This window comes from Sparus aurata, chromosome 2 (assembly GCF_900880675.1).
Source record: "Sparus aurata chromosome 2, fSpaAur1.1, whole genome shotgun sequence".
NCBI classification, from domain to species: Eukaryota; Metazoa; Chordata; class Actinopteri; order Spariformes; family Sparidae; genus Sparus; species Sparus aurata.
In genome coordinates this window covers 26,926,212-26,948,863 of record NC_044188.1, presented here as the reverse complement: position 1 = coordinate 26,948,863, position 22,652 = coordinate 26,926,212, and the positions used below count along the sequence as shown (strand labels likewise).

Sequence of the window (22,652 nt, the reverse complement as noted above, 5' to 3'; positions counted from 1 at the left end):
GCTCAATCTTGTTAAACTCCTGTATTTAGGGTTTTTTTTAGGTGAATCTTGTTTTTTATGCTCCATCACTCATTCAAAAACTACTTTTGACAACTATAATTATGTAACAATACCATAATAGCAATAGGATAACACTGGCCTCCCCAAAGGGTGTGATTCCGTGTGAAACTGTGCTTCAAAAAGCCGCATGAACAACACTGGAGGATATTTAGTCAACGGTCTTTTATTATCTTTCAGTTCACCTGTGACTTGCACAGCAAAACACAGTTTCCAACTTCACTCCAAACACTCCTTTACATTAAAAAAATTAAACTCTTTAATACATTCTTAAAAACTCGTATAAATCATTTTACACAGTTGATATATATATATATATATATATATCTGTACCGCAGGCACACATTGTGTATATATTACAGTTCATAAAAAAATACATATACAAATCCCACACTTGAAAATCCCACTTCAAGTTTTTATCAGTAGTTGGTTGATAACCCACAGATAATAACCCCAGACTTAAAAATAAAGGGCATCAAATAACAGCTCAGAAAACAAACCGTATCCTTAAAATGCATCAGTACTGTCGTGCAGCCTCGACACCTTTTTCAAGGAAGACCTTGAATATCACAAGCACACCCACTCATGCCACGCCACACACACAGGGCACACACACTCAAGGGAGCACATGCTCACTCACACACACACACACACATACTGTTTCTGTGTATTGCACATTGTATTTTTATCTTTCTCGTGGTTTAAGGAACCCTAGAGGTGTCCATAAAGTGATTTCCGCCAATTAGTAAAGTCAGTTTGTGTCTGGCCACACATTTACATACAGACAGGCCTGTATGCAGACTTTCACACATGCAAACATGCAGTTGTACCAGCATTAAACCCTATTAGGTCCCTTTAACCAAAACCTAATCTTGATGGAAATCACAGCCCCTGAAAAGACCGGATATCCTCACTTTGGTGGATTTTGCTAATTTTTTCTCTCTTCTTCTTGAAGACATTAATGAGATAGCTAGGAGAACAAGAACAAACACATACACTCCTAACCATACTTTCAGTGCACAAATACAGATTGTCATACAAGGCCACGTGTTTGAGGAATGCAGATGAGGACAAAGAGTCTGCTCTTCAGGCGGCAGTCCACACTGTGACCCCCAACCATCACAGACAAGACTGACTGAGAGATGTATGGGTGGGGAGGAGAGGTTGAAAAGCCTGAGATGTCTCATGAGCACAGACAGTGAGAGGTTTCAGACCCTGGCTCGGTGCTATGTTGCCAGCCGCTCGCCATTCAAGAGCGTCTCTTTGGCCTCGGAGTCCAGCACTGCGTGCAACTCCACCCCTGAGTCCTGCTCTTCTTCTTCCCCATCCTGCCCCTCCATCAAAGCCTCCTCCAATCCTCTGCCCCGGTGCCCCCTCCTGGCCCGGTAACCACCCCGTCTCCTACGAAGGCAGAGGAGGCCCCTGAGGTCCAGGTGGGCCAGTGTGACTTCCAGTGTGTAGTAAAGAGACCAGAATAGAGCAAAGCAGCCCAGCAACAGCAGGAACTGGAGGAGAGGACGAAGGAGAAAGACAGAGTAGGTAACTAACAAGTCACTCGGTTTTCTCGATAACATCCGGATACAGTTTTGGATGGGGTAGAAGCAAAAGCAATGGCAGGAGGAGAGAATGTGAATGTAGAATTGATGACCAAGTCAAAGTACTATGAGCTATGATTACAATTCCTGACTGGTTTAGTTGAAGGGTTCGTTTTCCCTTTTTAAACACACTACAAGGAACTTTTAACTGGTTATGAAACAGTCTCGATTTAATTCTGATGCCTCTTTATGACCCACATAAGCAAACAAGACCACCAGCAAGCAGATTGGTTATTTCTTTATGGCTGTTATAGATATTGTTATTCTTATCAGATGTATTCTGATCGTTTAAGTCATAAAACTATTTTTTATGGTTTAATGCTGAGGACGAATTAGTCTCACAGCCTGAGGAAAGAAGCTGCTCTGTAGTCCGGTAGTAGGGTACAGCAAGAAAACAAAATCCAAAACAGGCATGACTTGAATGCAGCCTGAGATGAAGTGTTGCCTCTGAGGCTAAACTTGGGACAGTAATGTTCCCCTTAATAGTGTAGTGTGTATAGTAGTATAGCGTAGTAGTTTATAATTCACAGAAATATATATTAGAAAAGATATACAATTCCATCCCTTCCTTATGGGAAAGGTAACCATGTGTTTTTTTTAAGATAATGAATTCCTTCGACTCTAACAAGAAAACAACAACAACAGGCTGAGAGAAGAGACGACAGACATGATAAAACATTTGATGCCGTTGGGTTCTGGTCCTGTACAGGTTACCTTGAGGCTGTTGGAGGTGAAGGGGTTGACAATCTCTGGAGGGATGTCCAGGCCTGGAGGGCACGGCAGAGAGAAGTTGCTGTCCAGATATCTGCCACTCATAGCCTCATCCACCAGCCTGTCAATCAACGCATAGCCAATCAGCAAGCAGAACATCTTTATGGCTTTCGTGTCTGTCAACACACTGAGCCGATCATTATAATTTCATTTAGGCTTACAGTATATTGATACTGTATTTGCTTTGATTAATTCAGTATGACACTGTCGGAAGAGGCCACAGGTCTCGTCAGTCAACATCACACTAAGATGGGAGCTAGAATTACAAAAACCTGCAACATGTAATTAGAATGGGAATGAAAACAGCAAAATTCATCCACCAGAGGCTTGTACTACAAAGTAAGTTTAACACGCCCTGGATATGTTTCCATTATCTAGCTTCACTAAGCCTACCAATCCCGATCAAGCTCAGTGGTCACAAGAGGGTGATCAAGTGTTCACCACATTTGACCAGTTGCAAACATGGACAACTCTACTGGCAGTAGGGCAAAAACATTTGATAAAGAACAGCAAAGAAGCTTAGAAGAAGTTAAAACACAGAATCCAGACATGAAGCAACACAGCTAGGAGCAAAGAAAAATACATATAAAAACAGAATTTGAAAGCAGTGCTTTCATATCTTACAAAGAGACTGAAAAGTAGTGTACAACCGATGGTCACTAACCAAGCAATATTTACCATCGTGCGTTGTGCTGAGAGAAAAATGACGGACGAACGCATAGTCCACAACCTGCCTTGATGTATGAAGCTTCAACGGTGCGACAGCAGTGATGTCATTAACGGCGCCTGAGTAGTGTCCAAAAGTGCGTTTTTCTTTCTGCCGATGAGCTCCCTATATAGTCCATAATGTTGGAATCCCTATGTAGTGACTAGGGAGTAGGGAATGAGTGGATGATTTCGGACACAGCCTAAGACACTGCAGCCGACAGGAAAAAAAAGCTAAATGATGGCGATAGGAGCCTCTTTGAATGATATTGCCATTTTCCAGAGGACTGACTGGTCAGAAAGTGGTGCTTTTATTGATTTTTTATGTATATGATATGTATCTATTAGCTGTGCAGCATAAGATACTATGGCAGTGTACCCTGGTAAGAAAGTAAACCACAGTCGTAACCCTGAAAACCCTGAGTTAAACTTAAATTTACCTCACTGATGTTAAATCCTTCTTTGTGGTACAGGCCTCAGGAAAGATAATTCACGCATTCAACCCAACAGAGCATCTCAACACCACCCAGACAGCAGCGAGTAAGGGGTGCGATGTCTTACCTCTGTCTCTCCCTGACCTCGCTGTAGCTCATAGAGGAACCATACAGGGTCAACGCCCACTGCTTCAAAACTCCCGGAGTGGCACATTGCTCAGATGACGCCTCTTCTACAGGAGTACAGAGCAGGGTCAGAGTGGACAGGTGAGGTACATGAGGTCACAAGGAAACAAAATACCATACAGGGGGGCAGGTGGGCGGCGCCTTACTGTGGTCAGAGATCTTGAGGGTGTACTGGCCTTCAGCTCTTTCACCCCAGCAGCGCACAGTGGAGAAAGTCCAGTCCTGGTAACCTGCTGGGTCTCTATGTACCAAATATAAAGACACGACTTAATTAAGACTGCAGTCAAACTATCATTCTTATATGACTATATTTAACATCTGAGGTACTGTTATGTACGTTTTGTGCTCAATTCCTAAACAAATGCACATGCTGTCCTGATCGAGATCTTTACTACACATGGATTTGTGTGTGTGTGTGTGTGTGTGTGTACTGTACCTGTCAAGGGCTCGGCGTGCCCCGATGATTGATGTCATACCACTGGGGCAGACTAACACAATCTCTAGGTTACCGCGGCAAGGGTGGGTTATCGTCACAGTAACGGCCACATGCTCCAGTGTTTCCATTCCAGACCGCTTCAGGTCAGCAGCAGAGACTGAGGGAGACGAGAGAGCAGTTCAGTGTGTGTGTCTGTGTGTGTGTTTGACCATTTACCGGAATAATGAGGGTGGTCATGTGCCTGTGAAAGGCAGAATTTGACCCTTCATGATAACAAACGAAAATGTGAACACTGTCAAGAAACATGTGAAAATGTGAACAATTTAACAGGCTTCTGCAGGGTTGACCCAGTTAAGTGAAGGAATTTAAAGACCTTGTTTCATACCACATAGCATGCAACATAACATCGGACTAACAATGACAGCCACCAAAGTATGAAAGTGTGATGGAAAACCAGTAGAGACAAATATCTGTTATTATCCTATCACTTTATTAAGTACTTCCTTTAATTTGTTTAATTGTGTGATCTTAACTCAGATAAATGTAGATAAAGATATGTACAGGGTTCATACACATTTTTCAAGGTCAAATTCAAGCACTTTTCAAGCACTTTTAAGGGTCATTTACACAATTTTCCAGCACCTTATCGCTGGGGTAAAATACATATCTACAGGAATATATATACTCATGATTCTTTTTTTCACTTTTTATCACAATTATGTACATTGTATTATGCTGTAAACATCTAAAATGATGTTTCATGATAGCACAAACTTTAGAAATTAAAATAGAACACAAAGTTTTATCCAAAAAAAGGGAAGCCACTTGGCGTTCTTCAGGTACACTTGCACCGGGACAAAGAAAGACCTGAGAACACCCTGTAATTTTCTTTTTTGACATAAACTTTTATAAGCTTTTCGCTTATTCATCAAAGTTTATTAATATTGAACATGTCATCAGTCCAAATTGCATCAAATTCACCTTCTCCTCAGCCATCCTTCTCTATTGCTACCAGGCTGCATGTGTGATGATACACACACACTGATTTTATTTCTCCTTGTAATAAGAAAAGTATCCAGTCTGATCCCAATGTTGCCAAGACACAGAGTTACAAGACTTTCAAGCACCTAAACTAAAATCCAAGCACTTTTGAGACCATGAAAACCCGACATTGAAATTCAAGCACTTTCAAGGATTTCAAGCACCTGTACGAACCCTGTATGTAAAAAAAACACAAAAAATATATAAAACTATTCTATTTAGATTTTGAATAAAATCGACACATGGCAAGGTAGCAGTAGTCACAGTGCTCGCTTGGTCTGATGGAGTTAATTCAATTATTTTAAAGACTTGTTAAGACGTGCAGAGACTATATTATATTAAATATTTGCAAAATGTAGAAGCAATATATTCAGACTGGTGCCGTAATGAGATAAAGTTGGACTTAACATAAAATTACAATTCTCAAAATATACACACAAGCTGATATGTATTATAAACCTTTTATACTTAAAATGTGCCAATTTAAAATGAATTTGTTACACCCATCTTATTTTGACAGGACTATATTACATACTATTGCATGTTGTATGTAATGTGAAAAGGAAATGAAACAAGTTGCTAGCTAAGGAATAAATCAGGGTGAGACGGAGATGGCTACATGCTTGAAAAATGAGAATTAAAACATTTTGTAAGAAATTCAATCTCCCATCAGATTCTGGATCTTTCTTCCCCACTTTCTCTCCTTGAAACTGTTATCAGTCGATCTCCCTGACCACCTCCCACTGTAAGTGTCTGGTAATTTCCCGGTATTTCCTGGGCTCTGACTCTTAATGGGCCGTGGTGCTCTCTGACCATGTAGGGCAGCACACATCCTCGGGGCAGGGAGGGACGCAAAAGGGACGACAGAGCAAGGAGTGTAAACAGAGGTGTGGAAGGAAAGACGGACAGTCAGGGGACAGATGCAGAGACGGGGGAGGGGAGAGACGGTCAGAAGATGGAGACAAGTGAAGGGGATGCGCTGAGAGGGCGAGTGCAGTGGATGTGAAACGAGAAAAGGGGAGGCCAAGTGTGGAGGGGAAAAGGAAAGAAGGACAGGGAAAAAGAAGGGATTAAGAAAATGTTACTGTAGGGAGGGGGGAAATGAAGGACAGAAACGGAGGTAGAGAAGTAGAGAGGAAAGAATTTGTTGGAGATGTATTTCTGACACTGATGCTGAGCTACAGGGAAAAAAAAACTCAACTGTGGCGGTGTGTTGAGGCTTCGTGTGCATGTCAAGAGGCTCTAAAACTTGTGAATTGGCTGCAAAGTTCATTCTTATTCTAATTAAAAGTAATGTATTCAATAGGATTCCCCGTGAATGCACCATTCTTTTACAGTTTTGCTTTTGTTTGCTGCATTCTACTTACAGTTTAAAAGAAAGACAATAACTACTGGATCTGAGCTCTTTCTTTTAAGGGGCGTTCGTATCAGTAACATACGCTAAACTGTTGTTTGGGCCAGGGTTTCTGGTAGTTTTTGTTTTTACCAGGAAACATGTTGAAGTCTGACTCTTTTAAATCTCTTGCAGAGTGTTATCTGGGAAGGACATGGCGGAGCGGAGGGACAGAGCCACTGCGTAGCTGCTGAGAGTAGAGCTGGGTTGGGGTTAGGTTGAACACCTGCAATCACACCGTACTTTGCTCTGATGCAGAGCCGTTCACTGGCAGGAAGAGAGTTCAGAGTTGACATTTTTTGTGATTTAAAAAGTAGATTCATCTTCACTCTTGCTTCTCTGCAGCAGCGAACCGCAGAGGTGCAGACATCCGCTGTCGTGTGTCATAATGTAGCCTACTGTCTCTTTTCGTCCTTGTAAAATACTGGCTGAAGCAGAAATGAACTGAATCTCATGAATGATAGAAAGGAGAAAATTAAGATACTGGAGGGAAATAACCATAGAGATTGGTGAGTGCTGAATTTAGTCAAAGACTGGGGTCAACATAGACACAAACACATGCACTAGGTGTCTGTAGTTCCTTGCAAGCTTACAGCTAATGTACAGTAAGGTATTCTGTCTGACTGAGGTGAATAAACAAAAAAGATCCTGTGGTAAAACTCACTTTTTGTGAGACCACAGTCACAGTTTGAATTGTACTGGAGGCGGAGCAGAGACAGCTGATGGTTGAGTCTCATTCCCAGGTTGTCAAATACTGACACCTTGGTTTGGTGATGGATAGCATTGGCACTCTCCAAGAACAAATAATATCATTAATCACAGCTAATATTTGACCAGAATACTTCTCATTTGTCTGGGACATTGACAGAATGACTGTTCATCTTAGTGCAATGAATGGAAAAATAACTTCCACTCATCTAAGAACCCAAACCACCAGCTTCTTCATTCAACGTTCTGTTACAGAGTTCTCCCAAAATGAGTTTTAAATGAGACAAGTATGGAGTCCAAATTGTAATATGAACCAAATGAAGCAATAAACACATGAGGTGGCAATGTCATCTGTTCAACACGTTGGGTACTGCGTATCTAAAGAGCTGACAGGCAAGGACTGGACACACACCGACTTCGACTACGTCGCAGAGATGTCTACGTCAGAATTGACTGAAGGGAAAATTGGCGTCTGAAAAAACTTTTGTCCAAATTCTGTTGCCTGGCAAACTTTGCACCACAAACCCACCGACATATTTTTAGAATATTGCATTACATTAACTGTCAACTGCTCAGAATGAAGGAGGCTGTTAAAGGGGATGCTGTCATGGGGAGGGAGGACATGGGTGGGGCGGTGGTATATAAACATTTTAATTTGTAACTGTCACTTTGATCTGTATATGCAGAAAAGTGTAAAGGAAAAAGAATATACATATTTTTGGGGTGGGGAGAAATTTATTTGAGTTGGCCGCTCATATAAATTCTATACGAACTCTGAGCATACTTTTGGACAGCAGAGGAGGGACTTAGTGCTGACTGTAGCTGAACATTTTGTTCTCATGTGTGTTTTTCCCCCTTTACAGAAGAAATTCTTTTTCCTTTGCTTTCCTTCACTTCACAATAACCTGAAACCATCTGTGCAGACACACACACACGCACACAGGTCTTTCAGTCGTAAACACACAGATGACTGCCACGCATTTTCCTACAACAATTGAACCCACTTCCCACCCGACATGCATTGCCAGTACCATAGGAAAGTGACTGGTCATTATTAGGTCAAAGCCAATCACTCCGAGCATGTGAATAAACACACATTCGTGGCCACTGTGTTCACATGGGAAGCCAGCAGTCTGAAATGCCTAAGGGGCAGCGCATTAGCCAATACGGCAGCCAAAACACATAGAAACTACAACAACAAACTCTGTTGAGTAGTGTGACAGGCAGACCTGAACTCTGTCAGTGACAAAAAAAAAGCCTGACGGCAATTTGACAAAGACTGATTGAATAGAGGACTAAAAGACAAAATGTGTATAATAGTAGTTTCATTTGACTTAAATTTCTTTTTTAAATGAAGCCCAGACACACTGTGTAACTGTCAGCAACTGTTTGACTTGTCCTGAAGAAACTCCTGCTGCATGAGATCACACACACACTAACGCACACTCCTGTCTCGAGCCGTGCTCCTGACTGTGACGAGGCCATGAAAGAGGGAAGATACAGACAGATGGAGGAGAGGAAATGAGACGGTAGATACGTTTCTGCTAGATTGAGGTCACCATGAGCTTATGTGAATAGGTTTGTGTGAGGAAGAAAAACACACACAGATCACATACACAGACAGCGAAACATGAGAGGATCAGTGAGGTGAGAAGTGAGAAAGGAATGAAAGCTACTGAGAGAAGTTGTTAAATGCAGAGACAGATTTGGGAAACAAATGAAGGAAAAGGAGGGGGGGAAAAAAGAAAGAAACGGAGGCTATCTGGAAAAGTCTCCCCCAGTATTTCAGTGTGGACGCAGAACACGCAAACAAGAGAACGTTACCAAATATGGAAAGGCAGACTGACTGGGGAGCAAGCAGGCAGGGAGGGAGCCAGCGTCGTAGTGCAGTGTGTAAACTCCACAAGCAGCTGTCCAATACAGAGCCGAGAGCGTGAGAGAGGAGCACAAAGAGTTACCTTTCCAGGTGCGGATCGACTCGTCGGGGTAAGTTGAGATGGATCCTTTCTCCTTTATTACTGAGCTCTGATAGGACACGAGGAACGGCACCGACTCCCACACCTGAGAGAGAGGAGAGAGAGAGAGAAAACGTTTGAAGGGGATAATAAAATCGTGTTTGTAATTTCCAAGACCAAGTGATTAATTTAAATAATAATGAACAGATCAATCAAACATCAAAACGTGTGAGTGGTTGCAGCCGCTCGTGTGAGTTCATGCATGGACCTTGGCAGCATTGACGAGTCTCCATGCATTGAGCAGACCGAAGCCGTGCTGGTGGCTGTGATAGAAACCGGCTCCATTTAGCTTCCAGTCTGCACTGTTGTCACACTGTTGAATTAAATACACAGATTACACACACAGCCATGTTCACTTTATTGTTTTGTCCTTATGCAGTAATACAAAGTATTTATATATAAAATAAAATGGGCCCAGATATAGGACAACCCCTCAAAACCCTTATCCGTCATCATCGTTGTCAGTGGGATTCACATAAACAGACATCACAAGACATTTCCAATTTGCTGTCTTTCTTTGAAATGGGTTAAAATGTGTTCACTAATGAGTTTTAGAGATGCTGGTGGAAACATTTAGCCAGGGTAGCCGTTTTTTTCCCCCCCGTTTCCAGTCTTTATGCAGTTCAGTAAGGCCAACTGTCTGGCTGTAGCGAGAAATGAGAATAGTTTCTTCTTCACCTTCTTCTCCATCTTCCTCCTGTAGTATCTTCTTATTTAAATCAGATTTGCTAAAATGTCTCTTTTTCTGTCAATTCAGTTTTTTTAATTTTACCAGTATCACTCTGCCAGCTATCACTGTTGCTTAAGAAGGATACGAAAACAACTTAATGGAGAAGAGCTAAATGCAGCATGTTATCTCCTGAAATACACTAACCAGCACACAACAATGGTACCAGTAATGCTAAAACAATCAATGAATTGACTAGCAGCCTGACAAAGTAATTTATTGAGCAAAAGTACCAATTACTTTAACTTCCCAGCTTCTCTCTATCATTTCATGAATTTGTAAATGGGATATCTTAGGGTTTTGGACTGTTTGTTGGGCAAAGCTAGCAAATCCAAACATTTAAGAAATCAACACCTTAATCTCACATCTTAATATCTTTTTTCAACTTTAAAGAAGAATTATCAGTTAATCAAGAAAAATAAAGAAAAATAAAGAGCTGATGAGACCAAAAAGGAAAACAAATGTCAGACTTAAGGGTTCCCCTGTCAAGTTTTCTAACATGCTTGTTAAAAAAAAAATTATCGGGGCACAATTTTCAGTGCAATAGTTTTTCCTTCACTGTTCTGACACAAGTATATGGTGAATTAAGAAGTGTCCACACACAGACCTGTTTACAACAATAACTAAAGCAGCCAGGCCTACCTTCGTGGCAGTGAAGGTGATGATGTGCTGGACGTCCCTCCAGCTGAGGCAGGGACGGACCTGCAGCATGAGAGCTACCATTCCCGCCGCCAGGGGGGCCGCGGCAGACGTGCCAGTGTGACCTTCCGTACAGCCGGTGCCCTCCTGCATAGACCAGTCTGATGTCACCTGCAGAGATGGGCAGACAGATGGGCTGAGTGTGGAGGATACGACCATGGAGATTTATGTTCAGTACAAACAGTGCGACAGTCGTAACAGCTCTGGCAGGAGGCCAAATACTCACATATGTAAGCGTACATTAGCAGAGTGAACACAGGCCTTCCACAGGGTATATTCAACACAAACTATCCGAGACTTGAGCATGGAGGCTCTGTAACTAAACACTTCATCAGGTGCCAGCGTCTTAGAACCGTCATGACAAAGTGACATCTTTACTGTGGGTGTGCCAGAGTTCAACACTGTTTGTGTACGCAGCTTTAAAGCCTCGGAGAGGTTCACCTTTTAAAGAGATGAGAGGAACTGAAGAGAAAAAGAGTGTATACACAGAGAATGGAAAAGTGGAGGAGTTAGAAATCCTGATGACGACTGGTGAGGAGAAAGGAGGTAGGTAGATTTATAGAGAAGATTAACTTTATGAGCAAGTGAAATGAGACCATATTTTGGTTTTACAGCTTTGTCTCTCATCACTGTGTGGATGGGATGTAGTGCACATTCAAACCCATCCATATGCCGGTGCTCAACTGCAAACATGTGTCGTATACAGTAACTTCCACGTACGCCAGCCGCTGCTACACGCATAAGTGACAGCCTGTCTGACAGAAGGACCACAGAGATGTGGGCTGAGGAATTCCCAGATCTCTGTGTTTACAAGCGGATGACATGTGGGTCTCTCCCAACAGCTGTTCAAGCTATGTAGAAGGTTCGGAGCTACCATGTGTGCAGTGTTGTGCGTGCAGCAGGTTACCAAGCCGGTCGTGTTTATCCAGAGCAGCTGTCAATTTGGTTAAAGTTAGGGCTGTAACTCACACCTTTTCTTGATTAATCTACATTGTTTGGTCTGTGAAATGAAAAGGTAAAAATGTCACCCGGTGTTCCTAAAACCAAAGATGATGTGCTAAAAATGTCTGAAATACCCAAACCAATTAATCAGTTTTAAAAAATGTACTTAACAACCAATAGATTAATTGTTGCAGCTCTACTGAGAGTATACAGGCATTATCCGGAGTAAACATGTGTGGGTTCATAATCAGTTTTTCATATATAATCCTTCAATAAGAGACACCTTATATTCAGTTAGAAACAGTAGCCCTTTTCACACAGAGACTCCACATTATTGCCGCAGCAGCGGTTTGCCAATACTCTGCTGTTGTTTGTTCACAAGGAACCAAGCAGCTACGGCATAAAGACACACCAGTGTGTAATTCACAACAGCAAGCTGGCGCTGCAGATCCAAAAGAGGCATGACGGTAAATGTCATGATGATGAATTCTGTGGTTTTTTTTCAAGGTGCTTCCCCCCAGTGTCATCTTGTCAATCTAAACATGTACCTGCTGACTGTTTATAATCATATGGATGCTGGTATAAATGAAGCACAGCGCAAATTCATGCAGGACACGGAAGTCATAAGCCCCAGCTGTAGTCAGCTGACAGCCAGCTGATCAGATCAGCATCAGTCTCCGACCAACCACATCCACTCTTCCAAATTAGGCGGTCCATTTAAACCCAAGCCGTCATTAACTGATCTCTCCTTCAACACTGCTGCACACACATCACTGCTGCCAGCAAGCTTGCCACCACCACCCCAGCCTTCACCTGCTTAGTCTGAGCCAAATGGCTAATTTATCTAGTTGCTTCGACTCCACTCCTGCGCGGGTACGCATCGCACTCCCCAGATTGACTAAGCATGCTGCTTGTCAAATCCGGGGAGCTTCTGGAGCGGAGCCTTCAGCACCAAGCCTAACTGTATATCATTTGTCACAATAAATGATTTAATCAATGATGAGAGTGTTCCTGAATGAATATGTTTTGATTGAGATCCTGATCCACCATGCATCCTGGAACAACAACAGAGTTAAGTTTTTCGCTCTATTTGACATAATTACATAATTGTAAAAGTAAACAGGACGCTGTCTGACTCTCTCACTCGGGGGGCGGGACGCTGTGGTTCTGGGGGAAAGTTTACTGAAGTCTCGGTTTGGAGGGCTGTTTTCGGGCAGAAATGTGATCAAGAGTCGGTCAAGACAGAAACTTATAACTGTGTAACTGCTGTATTTTCTTCCTCATTTAAGTTGCTAAAGACACGACTAGTTACTAGGTTACTGTTGTGTGGTCATGTAACATTGCTTTGTGGGACATTTCTCTTTTTTTTTTGAGTGAAGGATCTGTTTAGTTATCACACTGTCTACACCATCAGATCAACACGCTCACAGGTACAGTTGGCCAATGCTGTGCCTCAGATACAACCTCCGGAGGCACATCAGAGGCACAGTGAAATCTCCCCCTTCTCTGCATCTCAAACTTTCACACAAAGGAGGATGAGACGAATTGGTGCAGGATCCCCGCACTCAAAGGGCAATGTAAATGTGGCTACTGAATCTCTTTGGGGAAATGGCTAAATCTAGAATCATGTGTCATATTTTGGTTAGCAACAGTTATTTCTTAGGGCTTACATCATCAACAACTTTGTCTCTGAAATAACCTCAATCGATCAACAGAAACACATGATAGGACAAATGAGATCCACAAGCCACTGTCTTTTCCAGACCTCAAACTTGAAACATCTATAACCAATTGTGAAATTTCATATTTTGGGACTTTTCCCGGCAGTTAGGACTTGACAAAATGCATCAGTGAAGGCAACCGTTCTTGGTATACTCTAAATGGATTCACCAGAATAATACACTAACGTGCAGTGTGTGGTGAGCACTTGGCCAGAATGTCTGCTGTGGTCATTGGTGGATGAGTCCTCTCCAGAGAAAGCATATCCTGGCTAAACCATTCTGCCCAAGGCGATGACATCCCTGGTCCAAACTCTGTTGCCATGGTGACAACCACAAACAGCAGCAAATAGAGGTCAGTGGCTTCAAAAGGCCTTTACTCCTGTCATCGGATGAAAATAGTCTGTTTCTCCTCATGTGGAGCTACTCTTTCATGAGCTTTCAAACATCTATCACAATCAGCGAATTCAAAACTTGTAGAACACTTAAACTTTAGATATGTCATTTTACATTTGATGTGGGGTGTAGTATCTGCAGGAGAGAGAAAGACAAATGTCATGTATGTTTTTCTTTATATATTGTATAACTCGGTTTCCACGAATTTGGAAAACTTCTGCTCCAGCTGAATAGTAAAGAGATGCTGGCAGAACTTACATTGTGGACTTCCCTTATAAAGCTTACTATTATCTGGACACTTCCTGGTTAAACAGTTTAATGGTCTAGCTTTGGAATTAATACTAAAATCACGTATTTACTATAACAGAACACTGTGGTTGGTCTGCCTTGCTTTAACACTACAAACTGTATCAGAGTCCAACAGGAATCAGACGTAGCATCGTTTTAAGGTGGTCTCATTACAGTGTCAGAGTCAGAGTTTGTTTGAACCAAATCCAATGCGTTATGCATGGGGGCTCCTTAACTCATTGTGATTGGACCAACTCTACAATATAATGATGTAATCTATTAACGTCTTTTTCCAAAGACTAGCTCATCATTGACTTCCTGCTCTCCTGTTCGTCCATATGCAACTATTATCTTTTCTCTGGTCAAGTAATGAGGACCGAACACATTTTCAACCAACAGAGTGAGGATATCTTTGGAAAGTGAGGGCATGTTGGTCAGTCCTCACATTTCAACGGAGCTTTAATGGGCTGTTTGAGGGTAAAGACTTGGTCTTAAGTTTTAGGTTAGAATTTTAGGGTAGGTTGTTGTGATGGTTAAGGTTATGCTAATGAATTATGCCAAAGGGGGACCTCATAATGAAAGAAATACAAGATTGTGCATGTGTTTACGTGTTTTGGTAAGACCTACAATGTTCCTCAGCTTGTTTCCTCCGCTGCTGAAGGTGACAGCCAGCATGGATGCACACTCCTCAGCATAGAATGGCATTCTGCCTTTCTCATCAACCGCACCTGCAACACATACACACACACACATCATTTATGGCCCCATGTGCACATGTCCACACCCAAAACACAAGTGAACTTACAGAGGCAGACACTTAAACACCTGATAATCGGTGTGTCTTACCGATAGTGATGGTGTAAATGGAGTTGGCATAGCCGTCATAGTTGCAGTTGTCATTGTAATGACCTCCGTTGCCACTGGCAACCACAAAGATGCTGCCAAAGCCTCGTCTGCCTGCAATCACCCCGTGCTGCAGTGCCGCCTGTGGAGGAAACATAAAACAAGTCAACCTAGTGAACTAACTGTAGTTCCAGTGTTTCTACATGCATGTTGCTCTTTAACTGATCCACTGCAGTGCACTGCCCCCTGCAGGACAAAAACAGTGCCCAGCACAAACTGTCATGCCTGACTTTCTCGTACCTTGCCCAGGGGATGGGGTCCATCCACAGTGTTTCCGTCGTCATCTGGACCCCAACTAGAGGAGAGAAGAGTCTAAATCAGAATCCAAGCAAGACCAAATAACAGGACATACAAACTAAACCTTCAATAGTAAGTAGGCAAACAAAGGCTGTCAAAGACACAAGACACAAATGCACACAGACACATCTGTGATATTTTTTACTGTTTATAAATGCCACCCTTCTACTGAAAACCCCTAACAGAACCAGAAAGAGAAACATTTGTTACCTGCAGCTGTAGATGTCATTGACCTGGTAGTGCTTGTTGAAGGCAATGGCCTCCAGGCTGTCCGTCAGTGGGCCATCCAGAACTCTGATACCTGAACAGACAGGGACGTTTTACCAAACACATTTATCCAGAGTGTCAGCTTCTGCCTCAGTGGTTTTTATCACTGGGACATCCAGTTCCAAATTCAATTTTCTCATCTGTACCTGCCACTTTGCTGCCGTAGGCAACTCCTACTGCACAGATGCTGTTGTTGGGAACGGCTGCGATCTCACCGGCACATCGCGTCCCATGGTGATTATCACTGCGGATGTCTGGATGAGGCATTGGGTCTGGGTCATTGGAGTTCAGGTCGTAACTGCCCTCTGGACTCTGAGAGGGAAAAAATTAACAAACAATTGAAAAACTATTGTTGCTTCCCATTCAAATAAGGCTGCTCTGTGAAACTCAACACATTCACTGTGCTTACTACTGAATATAAAGAGGATTAGTTTAATCACCTTTTCAGCCTTTACTTTATTAGTTTTTTGTCTATTCCTTTCCTCTCTTGTGCCATAAAGAAATTGTTTCTTTCCTTTTGTTTTTGAAAAGTTCAGCCATGACAGTGAAACACACAGTTCAAGGGTAGGTAAAGAAAGCATCTATAATCAATTGATCATACAAATCCAATTCCCAAAAAGTTCAGAGGTTCTGTAAAACATAATAAAATAGACAGATAGATAATTCGCTAATCCTTTTTTAAATGTACTCAAACTGGTAAGGACAGGGGCAACAAAAGACTTAGAATTGTGGACAGGGCTGCAACTGACGATTATTTTTCATTACCAATGAATCTGCAGCTTATTTTCACATCTATTAACAATCGCTTATCTTGTGAAATACATATATTTTCAAAAATGCTCATCACAATTTCCCAGAGCCCAAACTGACATATTCAAATTTCTTCTTTTGTCCAACCAACAGTCCAAAGCCGAATTACTCTTCATTTACTGCTATAAATATCAAAGAGAAGCAGCCAATCCTTTTATTTAAGAGGCTGGAACAGGCAAAAGTGTTTTGTCTTTTTTGCTTGAAAAACTAGTTTGACAATATTTGGATTATCAGAATAACTGGCGACTAATTTTCTTTTCATCGACTGATCAATTAATCGAGCTCTTGCGGTGGAATGCTCAAAAACACCTGTTTTAAGCATTCCACAAGTAAACAAGTTCTTTGGTAATAGGTTACAGTATCATGATTGGGTATGAAATGAGTATTTCCTCAAAAGCAAGGGTGGGTCAAGGTTCACCACTTAGGTTTGGGTGTCTGTTTAGGTTTGACTCACATAGTTGGGCTGGATGTCCTTGTGGGTGTGTTCCACCCCGTCATCTACCACCACCACTGTGACTCCTCTGCCAGTGATGTTGCGCTCCCACACCCCTGTCACGTTGATGTCCATACCCTTATTGAGGTCATTGTGCTGCAAGAAACAAGGAGAGTAAAGAACGGTTGAAGTCATGTTAAGAGATAGCACAAATACTTGGATAAGCACATTCAAAGTATTTTGATTATGTTACAAAAATGCACTTTGGTTGTCTGATGTGTTTGACATTAAGACATTACGCTTTAAATACACATCTAATATAAACCATAACCAGAATGCCTGTAAAGCGGTCTGTGCTGGGTTTAACATAAATGTGCTAAACAGTATCTGTGTCCTCTACAGTTTTAAAACTGCATAAAGTCTCCTTCTGTAGTGGCTCAAACCTTCGCAGCCATTTACAGGCAGCAGAAGGGATCTGTGTGTTCCATCTGCAGCATCTGCTGCATTTACCTAAATCATGTACAACCATCTGCAGGCTGCTGCAAAATAACCACATGCATGTTGTTGCCTCTGCAAACACCACACACTGACCACAATTGTATTCTCCCACTTCATAGTAAACCTTTGCATGTAGGAAATGTGATAACCTTCTGTAATCATGTAATCGTGTAAACAGGATTATCATAGGGAAATTAGGTTAGTTTGGCAGCACTGACATTATTGTCACATGTAAATGTGCCCAGGTCTAACTGACAGAAGCCTTATGGAGTACATGAGGACAACATTGTGTGTGGAAAACATGGTTATTAGATCACAAATACATCATCAAATATCAATCTAATAAAGCACACCGTCTGCGTTTGTTTGATATATCTATGCTTCACCAAGAGAAGCCTTCTGGGTAATTTAACTCGTCCTTCCAAGAGGCATTGTCACCAGTGGAAAATAACAGGATATGGTTTGTAACAGGCGTGGACATTCTGCAGAACAAAGCCAAAATTCCAGAATACCAGGCCAGGATACTGACTTGTGAGTTGCAACTCTTACTTCTTCTTCTCTGAATCAGAACTCAGAGTAAATGAAATCACGAAAAAGTAAATCAAAACACAAAATGGCTCGGTGTAAAACAGGCTCATGGCTGGCTGCTGATTACACTGCTTCTACAGAACATCAGATAAAAAATAAATAAGTAAATAAATAAATAGTAGCGAATGTTACATTCCAATTATTTTGTCTGACAGCCATGAAGTTAACTTTAGGTACTCATCTAATATAACACTTATGACTAAACAACAAGTCAGTCAGTGAGTAAGATGGTTACATAGATACACAAAAGCAAGAAATTCTCACCAGGTGCCACTGTTTAGGATAGCGGGGGTCATTGAAGGCCATTGATCTCTTTGAGCGGCTAAGCACCGTCTCCTGGGAGTGCCACAGGACATGAGGGTGGGATGCTAGGACATCCCCAGGATGAACACCCTTGGTCCTAACAGATCCAGGTCCAGGCTGGACAGAACACATCAAATAGTGGCCTTCCAGCTGCCCAATCTGGCCCTGGTTCTGCAGCCCAGCTTGCTCTGCTACCTGGCATGTAGAGAATACTGATGATAAGACCACATTTATTTAGGACCAAAAAAGTATTCTAGCATGCTACCCTGACCTCGGCAACTTTAATAGAATTAATAGATTAGGTGAAACCTCTTAGTTGAGAAATGGGTTGTCACAGAAAATAAGATACAAATGAAAAGCATTAAACAAAAATCAAAAATATTTGTTGGACTGAAAAAAGCTATATGACTGTGTTAGGCATACTTAGAGAAAGAAAACTGAAAGAAAAAGATGTCCGCAAAAGTGAGAAAATAGACATTACCAAAGGTACCGTTATCAAGAACCATAGTCTCACCATTAGTATCAAGAAAACCAAATGATGTAGCTCTCCAAAATCATATCTGAATATGAAAATATCAGAACAGAGAAATAAGCTCCTGAGCTTTGTTCAAACCATATCTAAAGATTAAGTTGTATCAGCAGAAAGTGTTCATGAAGTTCTGTACCGTGTTGGCTATCGCATCCAGGTGTGCAGAGCCCAGTTCTTCCTCATGATGTGGGACAGCATGGAGCTGGACAGCCCAGGACTGACCCAGGCCACAGGATGGCGATGGCCAAGGTGACGGAGGAGAGGACGAAGAAAAGGGAATAGAAGGGGAAACGGTGGGCAGGAGGCTCAGAATCAATAAGGTGAAGGACGACAGGGAAAGGAGGATCAGGAGTGTGGGAAAATAGGGTGTTGCCATGGCAACAGAGGGCAACACACGAGGTCCACCAGGCAAGCCCTCTTCATCTGAACAGCAACCTGGATCAGGGACAAAGACATACAGAGAGAAAACAAGGTCTTGTGAGTAGTGAGGACAATCTGAGAACGAGTGACCAGTTGATTATCACCTGCATGCGGCATTCAGAGGCCACTTAATGAATTCACAGTGTCACGCTAACTGGACACAGGTTCAGAGAGCTGTGGCAGTCGCACGTTCAATTAACACTCTGTGGTTACATCAAAGTTCCTGTACTGACTACTGTGAAGAGACTTTTATGGATGGATGCTATTCTATTAGCATTGTCAGGCCAGAAAATTAAAGCTTCTATATGACATTTTCTGCCATTTTCTCGATGTTGCACAAGCACGTGCATGGCTGGACCGCCTACCATAATAAACAGAGAAGCTCAGATTACAAGACACATTGAGGACATTAGGACGCCATTACTCCACTATGTCTTTACAAAAGCAAATGCTTGTTAGCTTCTTTATTAATGTTGAAAATCTCATAGTATAGAAGAGCCTGAGTTCAAGTGAAATACCAAAATGTCAGCTAATGACACTCCCATAGCCTTGTTATGACTTGAAAAAGTGGGAAAAGGATCCAAGTCATCCTGGAGTCAAAAGCACAGGTTGATTAACCTGTTATGGGTGTGCATGTAGCCAGTCACCATCAAGCACAGCTGTGGATTCAAGAACCGAACCAACCACTACACTCATTGTTGAATACAAGCCGTACAACATTGTTGAGTGACTGGGGGGGGCAGATAAAGACATTAAGACATTAAAGACAGCCTCATTTTGAGATATGCAGCGTGTAAGAATGTGGGTCCTAAAGACAGCTGCACGCTTTGACCAGTTTTTAACCCAACCTTGACTACAGATAGTAGAAAGAGTAGAATGAATAGTCTTTTAGTCTTTTAGACTATTTCACATGGAATTCAAATGTCAGCAATGACATAAACCGACTTCTGACACTCTGACTATAGACAGTAAATAAAGACGGGCAGTTACGAGGTCATAATAAGGTCGTACAAATGTCACAACTACCCCAACCCACAGCTAGGTGCTTGCACTAAATCATAGCCCAAAAAAGTACCTTTTTCATTCTAAGTAACACAGTAACCTGTATTATAAGAAAATGTATCATATCAGACAATTACTTTTACTAAATATGAACAGTTAATTACATAGAGTTGATGAGGATTTCTCGTAGAGTCAGTGGAAGTAGTCTGTTGACCAGAGGGACCAGGTCTCATGCATCACATCCAACGACTACCTTGTAAATTGTCCTTTAGAAAAACACCGAACCTCTGCCAGCTACTCAGACGCCAAAAATCTGTCTATGTGATTGTAAAGGTAGGTTATAATAGGTCCAGAAACACATTACGTTAAGAGAAAGTGTTGTCAACAGATGCCTCTTCAAATATGTACAACAGTAGCTCAGATTTGAATGGCATTCACCTGCTTAAATTCTGCGTCCTTTCCTGTGCCGTGCGCTGAAAGCACCTGATATGTGCTACAATCTGCTGTCTTTGCTTTAACCAACCCTGTAGGCTTCCTGGTCAGCTAATGTTAGCTAGCTTCCAATTTTGCTGATTGCTTAGTTTCTATTTAGCCAGCGGATATTTAGCCTAGCTAGTTGGGCAGCTAGCTGGGGTTAGTTATTTCGTGAACTGCCGCGACAACGTTACAGCTATAGTAAAATTACTGAATGATTACTAAACTTAAAAAACAACGGAATAAAGTCACAACAACTAGCGATAGCTACGAGAGTGACTGTACTTTCAGCGGAAGCAATGTTGTTGTCATAGTAAGACAGCTGGTATCCTGACGCTATCTATTAAATTCGCTGTTCATTGGTAGAATATGACAAAACGAATAAGTATCCGTGGTCAGTTAACGATGCGAGTATACGTCTACATCTTACCTTTAACTTGAATTCGTTGTTCTCATCTATTTATCGTGGAATTCATGGGTAACGTTGAGCTTGTCATCTCATTACCATGTCATACAAGTCTCAACTCAAACGTCCTACGTCATGCAGTTGCGCAAACGTCCTGCGTGCCATCTGATTGGGCTGGAGCCTTACAGGAATAACAGGTACTGCGTACATATTTATATGTGTGTGTGTGTGTGTGTGTGTGTGTGTGTGTGTGTGAGGTTAGGCTAACTCTACATATATATAAAACTGCAACTGTGATTAGTTGCTTCGAAAAAAGTACAAATACTACTAATATACTACTACTGCCACTCTTCCTACACCTCCTACTGCTGCTGGTACCATTAATATTACAACTGTTTCTGTGTTTTTAACTTTTTATCGTAAAGCTTGTAATTGTGTTATTGTCGAATTTCGGTCCTCTATTGTCTGACTATGAAAGGGCATTTTTCTAACTTATCGTCCAACATTAATTCACAGGGGAAAACGCTGAATCCTTCCGGCCATGACGAGTTAACTGCCGAGCTCCAGGTGGAGGAGCAGGAGAGCAACCTTCTCCAAGACAAACTGGACAGGATCAGCCAAGGGTATGAAACTGAAGTCATCACTGTGAGACAGCAGACTGAAACTCTGCAGTGGGAGCTTGAGAAAGAAGTCAAGGCTCGCGCAGACACAGTGTCGAAAGGCTTGCAGGCAGTGGCGTGCACAGACTTTTTGAAGGGCAGGGGCGAAAAGGAAAAAAAGGGCACAGCGCGTTCTCGCCACTGAAGAGGGCACTAAGTTCCGTGTGTTGCCGAGGGCACTTTAGACATGTTTATATGTTATACAAATGGCACATTATATAGCCTTAAAACAGACTAACTAGACAGACTACTCAAGTTAATTTGTAGTTAGGATCAGCATCCACGAGAACTGTGTTGATTCAACATTGGACTGTAAAGAACACACAGAGACATGGATGTATGAAGGAAATAAAACCCTGGGGGGTCTGGGGGTCCTCCCCCAGAACATTTTCAATTAAGTAGATGCCATTCCCTGTATTCTAGTGCATTTTAACACCATATTAGCACCAGATAATCCAAACTGGTTCTGTGAGATATAGTTCTGGCTCAATATAGATCAAAAAGGGGCCCAACATAAAAGTCATCGCAACAGTAATGTTTCATAGTATTTCTTGGTCTTAATAGTCTTCTGGAGTTTAGTGTGTTTTCTTCACCCAATAGGGCTCTGTGATAAAAACACAGGGAACAATACACATTTCAAATATTTATTTGACACCTCAAAAGAAACAAAAAACAGTTAAAATAAAAAACAGAAAGGTGTGGTGTGCAAAAGTATTCACCGCACTGAGTCAATACTTTGTAGAACCACCTTTCCCTGCAATGACAGCTGCAAGTCTTTCGGGGTAAGTCTCTACCAGCGATGCACATATAGAGACTGAAATATTTTCCCATTCCTTCTTGCAAAATAGCTCAAGTTTAGTCTGATTGGATGGAGAGTGTCTGTGAACAGCAATTTTCAAGTCTTGCCAAAGATTCTCACTTGGATTTAGGCCTGGACTTTGATTGGGCCATT

At 41.9% G+C, this 22,652-nt stretch overlaps 1 protein-coding gene and 1 long non-coding RNA gene across 2 annotated transcripts; one reads left to right on the top strand and one right to left on the bottom strand.

The window, feature by feature from the left end:
- Positions 1 to 207: 207 nt before the first annotated feature.
- Positions 208 to 21,215, bottom strand: pcsk7 (proprotein convertase subtilisin/kexin type 7). The gene is made up of 17 exons (XM_030443990.1): positions 21,066 to 21,215; positions 18,876 to 19,174; positions 18,172 to 18,405; positions 16,843 to 16,977; positions 15,725 to 15,890; positions 15,522 to 15,612; positions 15,255 to 15,309; positions 14,958 to 15,096; positions 14,739 to 14,839; positions 10,711 to 10,878; positions 9,550 to 9,654; positions 9,285 to 9,387; positions 4,185 to 4,341; positions 3,895 to 3,989; positions 3,690 to 3,795; positions 2,367 to 2,484; positions 208 to 1,562 (listed from the first exon to the last, which is right to left on the bottom strand). The coding sequence occupies exons 2-17, from the start codon at positions 19,113 to 19,115 to the stop codon at positions 1,284 to 1,286; spliced, it is 2,292 nt and encodes a 763-aa protein (XP_030299850.1). The 5' UTR covers positions 19,116 to 19,174; positions 21,066 to 21,215; the 3' UTR covers positions 208 to 1,283.
- An 84-nt stretch (positions 21,216 to 21,299) lies between these two features.
- Positions 21,300 to 21,825, top strand: LOC115597762 (uncharacterized). The gene is made up of 2 exons (XR_003987154.1): positions 21,300 to 21,415; positions 21,558 to 21,825. It is a non-coding gene; the product is annotated as an uncharacterized LOC115597762 (long non-coding RNA).
- The last annotated feature ends 827 nt before the right edge of the window (positions 21,826 to 22,652 follow it).